The sequence below is a fragment of the Poecilia reticulata genome, linkage group LG14 (assembly GCF_000633615.1).
Source record: "Poecilia reticulata strain Guanapo linkage group LG14, Guppy_female_1.0+MT, whole genome shotgun sequence".
NCBI lineage: Eukaryota > Metazoa > Chordata > Actinopteri > Cyprinodontiformes > Poeciliidae > Poecilia > Poecilia reticulata.
The window spans coordinates 11,128,783-11,139,447 of NC_024344.1; the positions used below are offsets into that span (position 1 = coordinate 11,128,783).

At 38.7% G+C, this 10,665-nt stretch overlaps 1 protein-coding gene and 1 pseudogene across 1 annotated transcript in view; both read left to right on the plus strand.

The window, feature by feature from the left end:
* The window catches only part of LOC103475864 (calpain-5-like), a 10,333-nt gene extending 8,690 nt beyond the window's left edge, over positions 1-1,643 (plus strand). Inside the window, exons 8-9 of the mRNA XM_008427791.1 lie at positions 6-44; positions 534-1,643. Coding sequence (XP_008426013.1) covers positions 6-44; positions 534-716 — 222 coding nt within the window. The 3' untranslated portion in view covers positions 717-1,643. The remainder of the gene's footprint in view (positions 1-5; positions 45-533) is intronic.
* Positions 1,644-4,391: 2,748 nt separating this feature from the next.
* The window catches only part of LOC103475833 (calpain-5-like), a 12,915-nt pseudogene continuing 6,641 nt past the window's right edge, over positions 4,392-10,665 (plus strand).

Here is a 10,665-nt window from a genome sequence, read left to right on the forward strand (position 1 = left end):
CCATTTTCTACAGAAAGAAGGTCACAGAGCCCCTAACAGTGCAGGTAAGTTGAAAAATCAGTGACAGTGATCAGTCTCAGATAGATCAGTGGGGCTGAGGAAAAAAAAGACTTTAAATGAAAACAAAGCAGCGTCAGGATTCTTCTGAACAACATAAATGGTAAATTGAAAGGCTTTCCCTATACATATTTAAATAAACTAAATGCTAATAAAATTTTAAAGCACATGTACACAATACTGGCAAGCCTGGCAGCACCACACATAGGTATTGAATTTATGTAACAATAATGCTTCCAGCACATCACGGTGGTAAAATAATATATATTTATTATATATTCATAAAAACTGTAGACCAGGGTAGAAAGGGCTAAACATGCAACACCTCTACTACAACACAGTATGTAGAGTGTTTTTCATTACACGTAATTTAAAAAACACTGTACATTAAGTGCAGCGTGGGCAAAAGTTTCTATTCTAACACAACAAATCACCTCCTGTGTTATTTGATATTGAACCTGTCTGGTCTTTTCCAGTTGTGGAGCGATGACCTTGGATCGGACAAATTCTTAGGCCAAGTCATGCTGTCCGGGAGGCCTGATGACAACTCTCACCCTCAGCAGCTCCAGCTGAAGAATAAAGGCAGTAAGACGGCGGACAATATGCCCGGCAAAATCGCCCTGAGGATCCTCACTTCAAACGAGCTGACGGCCTTGTAATGAGACATTTGAAACGTACAGTATCTGACTTAACTGTCATCGATGAACTGAAACAGCTTGAACACCGTCCATTATTATTTTTTGAAAGCTAGGAAAGCAAGATGACTGACCAGATTGTGGGTTCATTTTGACTTCTTTTTATAAACATGTTTTTGTTGACTACTATTTTTATATTTGTGTGTTTGGGAAAGTATTTTTTCATGAAACAATGAGTAAAACTGAAGTAACACTACGAAGCCTGTCAGTGAACTTGACAGGATCATTCTAGCTTGGCCATTGCCTTCCTGTGCCATTTTACTTGATTCAAATCTCGCCTATAGCTCAGTCTGGGCTTTCTGCCATTTACTTGGATTCCCTCTGCAAGAATTTCTACTGGGCTATTACGTTGTGAACGATTACGTCAATTTGTAGTCTGTCTGTAGTTCTAGTAATGACAGCAAAGGAAGTAAATCAAATGTTTCAGATTGTGTTGGCCACGTTTCCAAATATTTTATTAACATTAGAAGCCGCCTCTATCGGATCAATACCAATAAAAGGATAAAAAGTATTCAAAGAATTTCCTGTCTTTCTAATTGTTGCTTCTGATAAATCAGGTTTCTCCTCGACTTTTTACATCTCGACATGTAAAGCCAAAAATGTTTATCTTGAATGAAGCGGCTGCCACGATTGAAGATGATTGGTGTGACTTATACCCATCAACGTTGCCTTTTTTCTAGATAAATGCCTTTTGATAAATACAGCAAATTGAATGTAAAAGGCTTGTTCTTTTGCAGCTATTTGTATTATGTTTTTTTTAAATGTCTTAAATGAGGAAGCCTCCTGTCGCTTTGTTTTGTAGAGATATAGTTTACCATGATGTAAATACATGTCCTTCCTCTTCTTTCATGCTTTTCAGATTAAACAACTTTTTTCTTTCTTCTTCTATAAAACTTAGACTGTTATTTTAGTGGTATTTTGCATTGTTACCCTAGTTTGTTTCAGTTATTCCTTCAATATATCAACTGGTATTCTTTTGCAAATAAAACATTGGTATTTCGTATTTCTGACGCTGGCTCCGCCCCAAAGCTGACGTAGAGCAATCTTCCACCAATTATTCCCCAGTGTTTGTCAACAACTGACCAATCAGCGGTCACAATTTATAGGTAGTATCCGCTGGAACCGACATCCGACTATATTACCAGTGTTTATCATAGCAAACACACTGCAGTCAGAGAGATTTTGAAGAAGATAATAAGATATCGAGGATATGCAATCCCGACAGCCATTACCCAGAGCATGTAGAGGGTGGGATATAATTTACTATGTTTCCAAAACCAAAAAGGAGTCTGGAATTACGCAAGAAATGGATCATGGCCTGCAGCCCACCTCATGTCCAGGTGAATGAAACTGATCGACTGCAACTACCAAGTTAGTCAGCACGAAGGTTAAGGTCGTAAACAACCAATTTTTTTTTTTTTACATGACACTTCTTGATTGTCAAATCAAGCCCTGCAGCAGGTAATTAGGAAAATAAATAAATAAACAAACACAGGTGAATAAAGAAAACTATACGTAGGTATTCCTTTGTCCCATATGCTGTTTTAACCTAAACAGTGTAGTACATTATCTGGAAATAATCTGGCTAACGGCTCAGGGCTCCCTCTGTTCAGGGCTCCGTGCTAACCGCTCCAAGCTAACGGCTCAGGGCTAACGGCTCAAGACTAAACGTCAAATAAACACAATTCGGTCTGATTAAAATAACAATGCTAAAGATGTAATAATTCCTAGATCAATAAGTGAAGGTATTTATGCTTAATTTCATGTGTGTAAATTCCAATGATAGCTCTATGGCAGCATAAAAACACAGACGGCAGTAACTGCTGTTTACATTTTAACACCATTTTATTTTTAAGCATTTTCCTTAAGGTAGACTTTCATAAGCAGGTCTTGTTTAAATCATTACTCACCCGTTTTATATGTGCAAATGTGTCTGACACAGCATTCACACTCATCCTCATTTTTCCTCCTGGGCTTTATCGTTGATTTCTCTGTTGTTTCCCGCTAATAATCTTCCAGACCTGATTTAGGACTCACTGTTAGCTGATAAGGCAGAAATGTCTCAGAAATGTCTTACTATTGATGCCATTATTTACTGTTTGTTTGTCGGGGTTTGCGCTACTTCCGCATGCGGGCAGAGCCTTTTATTTATTTATGTTTTGTTTTTTTTCTTTCAATTTTTTTTCGCACAAGTTCTACTTCTACAGAAAAATATTCTGTAGCACGGTAAGTCGCCCCCTGCTGGCTATTTCACAAAATGCCGGTTTAGATGGAAAATTATGAAAATTAAGCTTCTGTCCTGGGAAAACTCAGTCGGAATATATTTAATTCCGACTGAGTGGTCAGTTTTAATAAAAAGAAGGAAAATTCATCTTTTGATCCTTTTTAGTCATAGAATTCATAACAACACTCTTCTTAGGATTAAACATGACCCTAAAAAGAGGATCATGTCCAGTTGCTGTGGTGTCAAACTGGACACATAACACAGACCATGCGTAACTGCTGCAAGCCAACACTGTAGGGAAGAATGATCATGAAATTGCAAAGCAGCAACAAGTACAGCCTTCTTTCACTGTGTAACTTTATTATATTTTTTTCCTGCCTCTCACAGTTGCTTTGGTGAATTTCTGACAACAGAATTGAATTTCTCAAAACTACTTGCATTCATTGTGTCACTGGCACACATCAAAAAAGCATGTTCTTATATCTTTCAACAAGTTTACTTTTTTCTACGTTTTAATTGCCTTTTGTCATGTTGATCAAATTGTATCATGCGGGTTAGGGTCTCTGTTGAATAGTGTGGACCGGCACAATTTAAGGGATAATTTCTTATAAAAATGCAAAATACTTGATCAAGTTGTCATAATATGTCAATCATATAGATTTTTGTTCTAAATTTGTGCTGAACTGCACTGCATGTACAGTTTTCCTTGAGGAGATTGTATTACGTGTGTTCCTTTTGCTACTTTAGTTTTCTTTCTGTTTCCATAGTTTACATCAAAATATCCCTCCAGAGCACACCGCTATATTAACAAAATGACTAATCAATTTGATTCTTATCCAAACTCGATGAAAGAACTTGTCATTTTGAGACACGCACATGTTCCTTGATTCGCATATTTAATTTTGAGAGATGAACTAAGGATTTTGAGAAAAAAAACTGATCCGTGGTGTTTAGCCTGACCAGATCTCATCAGGTGGGAGTCACAGTGAAGTTCAGATCGCTGGCGCCTGCCCGTTTGTTTCATTCTCACAGTTAGTTCAATTTATCAGTGGTGCAAAAAAAGATTTTAAAAAATTTAAAAATGATTTAATATAGTTAGACAATTGTATTTGTGATGCTAATATTATGACTAGAATCTTGAGTTCTGTGTGTTTCTAAACAAGACCAGCAGGTTTCTACCGGTTTTACCTTCAGAGGACGCGGGGGTGAGGTTTATTTTCTGTTTCCCTCTCCTTAAATACTTTCAGACAATCAGCCGTTTTACATGACATACTCCTACACACTGATATAGCCGCCAGGCCAGTTTTCTAACCCTGTTTTTGGGAACTCCTCACAGTAGCAGAACAGGAAATCTCATTTCATTCAGAAGAAGGTGTGGTAGACAGCTGTTTTGTGTTGTGGCTCCTGAAGCTGAAGCGTGGACTGACTTGTAAACACCTGACGTGGAGTTTGAGGGAAGATCAAAAGAATCTAAGTTTATCTTCACAAGAATCAGATTTTCCGGTTGGTAAGTGTTGCTTTTGAAATGTTTCTGTTCGTCATTTGTAACTTTTAAGAGCATGTTGCATAACTTTGGTTTAAAAATCTGACTAAAGAGCAGTGTTTGCTGTTTACTGAACATCAGTTTGATCTTTACTTTAAGTACATTTTACTTTCTGTTTCTCTTGTTGAAATAAACATGAAAGCGTCTTTAAACAAATAGTTTTCCCTGATCGTTATGTTGGTTCACATACATCCTGGAAACACTGGGAAGTGTAGATGGCGTCACCTGTAACAGCCAGATGAAAAACTTGAGACTTTATGCTTTAATATTCCAGTGAAGAAAAGAAAATTAAAATCTTCACATAAAAATGATAAATCCAAGAAAATTCTCAGTCGATACTGAATGATCAGTTATCGAGCCACCTCACCGTTTAGGTATGCAGGTAAAATGTCAGCGGTAAGCACATCAAGCATAACGATATTTATGTTCTACAGCCAGCAAAGGTGACAGCATCAAATCTCTTCCAATATCATAAATACTTTTCATCTGTCCAGACAAACTCAATGAGTCCACTGAGACTCACTCAGGGTCATGGKTCAGTCTGGAGCAGTACAGCAATCCCACCAAGACTAAATACATTCTGATTCCTCCCWTATAAAGACCAGAATCCTCTGCTGTCTCTCATCTGCAGCTGTGAGGCCTCGGCATCTCCACCATGTCCGTCGCTTACAAGGATCAGCTCTACGCTGAGCTGAAGAAGCAGCACAACCAGAACGGGACGCTGTTTGAAGATCCAGAGTTTCCAGCCACCATTTCATCTATTTATTACAACAACCCCCCTAAAGGAGTTGAAGTTATAGATTGGAAACGACCAGGGGTGAGTTTATTTCACTCCAGAAATGTTTAAAATGTTTTATGTCTCCATAGATTAACTTAATTTCCTTGTTTTGACAAAATAATGTTCCTGATCATCTCGGCATGGCCCTGAAGGCAGACTCCTAATTTGAATAAATGAAGCAACTCACATGAATTTTGTCACTTTTTTTTGCTTTCCTGTTACTTTCAGGATTTATTTTTAAAATCTGTGCTTAACCATAAACACTGCATGTTCAAGCTAGGCACATAATTTCAAAGTAAAAGAAAATGACAAATGTATTTAATCTTTTTACGAATAAAATCTTAAAAGTGTGGGATGTATTTGCATCTTGCACTCATGTATCAATACTTTCTACAAACACGACTTTCTTGCAATATTTAGCGACATTTCAGACAAAAAAAATTCGTATCGGTCAAAATTAGCAGGTGAGGCTTTTTAAAGATCGGTAATTGGCTCTAAAAACTGCAATCGGCGCAGCCCTACCTAAGATGGAATACATACACACATATTCATTAAATTCTTTAAGTTAATTTCAATTAGGCATAATTACAGTAGCTAAAAATTAAATATCAGGTGAGTCTTTCCTACCTGAGAATGTGATTCTGAGCCTTCAAATTTTAATAGGAGAAGTTTCACATAACTTAGAAATTGATGTAAAAATGTTTGTTTAAGCCAGGTAAATTATCATGCCCAGCAGCAGCAAACAACATATTGCTAACTACAGCTTAGTGTTGCTCATTAATGCAGTAGCCATGTGGCCTGATGTAAAACATTTTGCTTGACAATGTCAATATTGAGAAGTTTTAATTATTGTTATCAAACGTTATCAAACACACGTTTTGAAGTTAAAAAAAAAAAAAAAACTAGAGGTGTACTGACCTTTCGGCCACCGATCATAATTGGCCGATTTCCGTGAAAAATACAATTATCTGATCGGTGATCGCCGATTACTGTCATGTGTTGCCGATCACACAAACCGATCACCTGTATCTCATTTCGCAGCCTGCGTGTGCAGCTCTCTCCTTTTTTCTTCACACTGCGCAAGCGCGCGGCACAACTACCAACACTCACCCGGATTAGCATCACGGTCAGAAAGCTAAACAAATAACCCAAAAAATAATTTAAGTCGCCGCTACACGATATTGGTAGTAATATTTCACAGAGGGAGCCCCATTTCTGCTCCACCTGCAGTGACTCTTACACCGAACGTCTGCTTAAAGCTGCAGCAGCATGTAACTAAAACAAACGACAACAAACATATTTTACACAAACTAACAGTTAATCTCTGGAGAAAATAATTGATCTTCTTTACCTCCTAAAAACTAAATTGTTTTTATTTGCTGATTTTATTGTTTGGTGATTTGTCATGGGTCGGAAAGTTTTGGTCATCCATTGATTAACAGTTATCAAAGTTGCCATTGATTTATTTATTCAAAATGTAGATATATGCTTTTTAATGTTTTAGGAATTATGTGAAACCCCACGCCTCTTTGTAGAGGGTATCAGCTCTCATGACTTGAACCAGGGGATTGTGGGAAACTGCTGGATGGTTGCTGCCTGTGCCTCCCTGGCTTTAAGACCAAAACTCTGGGAGAAGGTGAGTTTACTTAAAATTGTTAATTAAAAAGTCTGTTTTAGCACTTCAAAAGATTTACTTCAGACTATTGTTGAAATTAATAAATCAAGAAAGTGTGTAGCAAGAAAGACTTTGGTAACAATTTGTCCCCGATACTGTAGTATGCAGTTTTCCATTTTAAAAGTCGATAGAAACCTAATACCAAAGAAGTCCAAGTAGCTTTCAACAGTGGAAAAATTGGAGGAGAGAAAAATATGCAACAATGCAGCTGATTCAGTTTCATTCCTTCAAAATATTTCAACACAACCTCTGTTACTGTAAAGCAGACACAGGTTACCCATAATGCCATACTTTAAAGATTTAGAAATTCAAATGCATATCCCGAAGATGACTGCCCATTTCCTAATCCAATATTTTAATTGTTTACTACCATCGTTTTGGAGGAGATGCCATTGTGGCAAACTGCGAGACGTTTGGTAAATTTATTGTGCTTGCATGTTTCCAGGTAATTCCTGACTGGAAGGAGCAGGAGTGGGATTCAAACTACGCTGGGATTTTCCATTTCCGGTTCTGGATCTTCGGTCAGTGGACAGAAGTGGTGATAGACGACCGGCTGCCGACAGACGAACACGGACAACTCATCTACTGTCATTCAAAACAAAAGAATGAGTTCTGGAGCGCCCTGCTGGAGAAAGCCTACGCCAAGTCAGTAAACCAAATCTGTTCCTCAGYATCCTGTACATTCACTGGCAGCCCTGACAAAGCTCCATATAAAGTCTTGAAATAAATTAATATGTTATTGTGGTTCTATCGTGTCACTAAAAAACTGTGAAAAATCCGACCTTTAAGGTGAGTACATTTATTTATTTTGGTTAAGAAGTATGCTACTTTTTTAACTTATTCTTTTTTAACTTATTCAGTAGTCCATAACTTCATGCAAAGACAAGAGAACATGTCATCTAAACAAAGCTGTGGTGTCTTATCTTCATTCATTATTTTGCTGAAAGTATTCACTCATACATTCATTCATTAAATCCAGACACACTTCTAGAAACATTTGTGAATGAATAGATCGGTACTAGGAGCTCAGAGTGGCATCATGACACTATGTCGTCTGGGCAAAACCTCCATCTAACTCTGCAATCAGCTGTTGGTTTGATTCTAAGAAATTAGAAACGACAGCAGTTCATCCACCAAGTGGTAGGCCATGTAAAATCTCAGAGCAGAATCACTTGATTCAGAGGAGCCTGCTGCTCAGAGGACACATTTTTCTGAGTCAACAGCTACAGATATCCACTTCATGTGGTCATCAGATTAGCTTAGGGACAATGTGTAAAGAGTTTCAAATGGTTTCCAATGTTTACCACCTGCATCCAACTGTGGCAACAGCAAAGACATTGCAACATGTTGGATGCAAAGCATGCTGCGACTGGATTCTGGAGCTGTGGAGACATGTTGTTGGAATGATGAAACTTAGCTGTTTCTCATCTGTATGGAAATAATGGAACCAGATGTTGATGCTGCCTATCAACTCTTCAAATGCCACTCCTCCCCTCCCCCTAATCCGTTTCCAGGCTGTTTGGCTGCTATGAGTCCCTGGTTGGAGGCAACGCTGGAGATGCTGTGGTGGATTTCAGTGGAGCCGTGGCGGAAGCCATTAACCTGCAGGAAGAGAAGTACAACGAAGACAAAAAAAACAAGATAAGTTGTTTGATAATCTTCTCAAGGTGTGGGAACACAATGGAATCATCAGCTCCTCCATCGATGTGAGTGACCATCGGTTCCTGCAAGTTTCTTCTGTTTATGTTTCCTCAGAGTCTTTGACTACGTCAAAATTAAACATTTTCTTTGAAATTTCACAGACACAGGAATTTGAACTTGAGTCAAGGACAGATAACGGGCTGGTGCGAGGCCATGCGTACTCGGTAACTGACGTGAAACGAGTGCCTTTGAATCACATGCTGCGGACCTACTTCAAGAATGAAACCATTCCACTCATCCGCCTGAGAAATCCCTGGGGTGATACTGAGTGGACAGGAGCGTGGAGTGACAGGTCAGGAGGGGCCATGAGGGAGTCATTTTCCTACCAGTGAGTTAGGGTTAGTTAGCCCCAATCTTTCAGAGCTTTATTCTTACAAAATAATTTGAAAAGTAAGTATAGTGCATGTTGTACAGTTGCTATCTGGTAGACAAGAATGTCCTTAGTTTAATGTGGCATTTTCATGTTAAAGATTAAGCAATAGTATTTCCAGARTACCAAAGATGTTCAGTGGCTTATATGACAAGTAGTTTTACAGTGGAATAAGTGTAGGCAAGAAACTATTTGAGCAATCTGTCAACAACAAATCCAGTTACATTTCTTAGGAATATTGTAACACAATCTCTGTCACTTGGAAGGAGTCACAGATTATGATGTATTTACTCTGTAAAGACACAAATATRAAAACCATGCATTATTTTTTCCATGTTAGAGGGTGACACATGAAACAGTTGTTGTCTAAAGTAGAATATTMTCTGCATCTTTTGAATGGCTCCTGCTAAATAACCACCTTTTGGTTTTAATTATTGTTTGTCAGTTCTGAAGAATGGTTAATGATTGGTGACACAGAAAGAGGCAACCTCGGCATCACAGTGGCGGACGATGGAGAGTTTTGGTGGGTCGGGGTCTCTGATTACACTCCAGCTATTTAATTTGATTCCTAACTGTTCATTANGAATCACTTGATTCAGAGGAGCCTGCTGCTCAGAGGACACATTTTTCTGAGTCAACAGCTACAGATATCCACTTCATGTGGTCATCAGATTAGCTCAAGGACAGTGTATAAACACAACTCAAAAGCATTGCAAAGTGTTGTATGCATTGGTATAAAACATGCTGTCACCCGACTCTGGAGCTGTGGAGACACGTTGCTTGGAGTGATGAAACTTAGTTATTTCTCATCTGTCTGGTCATCCAATGTTACCAGCTGTTGCCAGGAGAAGATACACAGACAGATTTTTTGTATTTTCCACCACATGAATATTTTAAGTTATCAAATTATTTTAGCTGACAATCAACTCTTCAAATTTCCCTCCTCCCACTGTGTCCAGGCTCTTTGGCAGCTATGAGTCCCTGGTTGGAGGCAACACTACAGATGCTGTGGTGGATTTCAGTGGAGCTGTGGCAGAAGCCATCAACCTGAAAGAGTACAGGACAGATAAAAAAAAACAAGATAAGTTGTTTGATAATCTTGTCAAGGTGTGGGAACACAATGGAATCATCAGCTCCTCCATTGATGTGAGTGACTACGTGTTTTCTCTGTTTACGTTTCCTTCGTCTTCAGGAATGCCAAATCAAACATTTTCTTTGAAATTTCACAGCCTCAGAAATTTGGACTTGAGTCAAGGACGGAAGAGGGGCTGGTGCGAGGCCATGCGTACTCGGTCACGGACGTGAAACGAGTGGATTTGAATAACAGGCTGCGGGCCTACTTTAACAGTGAAACCATTCCACTCATCCGCCTGAGAAATCCCTGGGGTGAGGCTGAGTGGACAGGAGCGTGGAGTGACAGGTCAGGAGGGGTCATGTGGGAGTCATTCTCCTATCAGTGAGTTAGGGTTAGCTAACCCCAATCTTTCAGAGCTTTATTCTTAAAAATAATTTGAAAACATAGTATAGTACAGTCATGGCCAAAAGTTTTGAGAATGACACAAATATATTATATTTTCACATGATCTGCTGCCCTCTGGTTTTCATGTGTGTATGTCAGATGT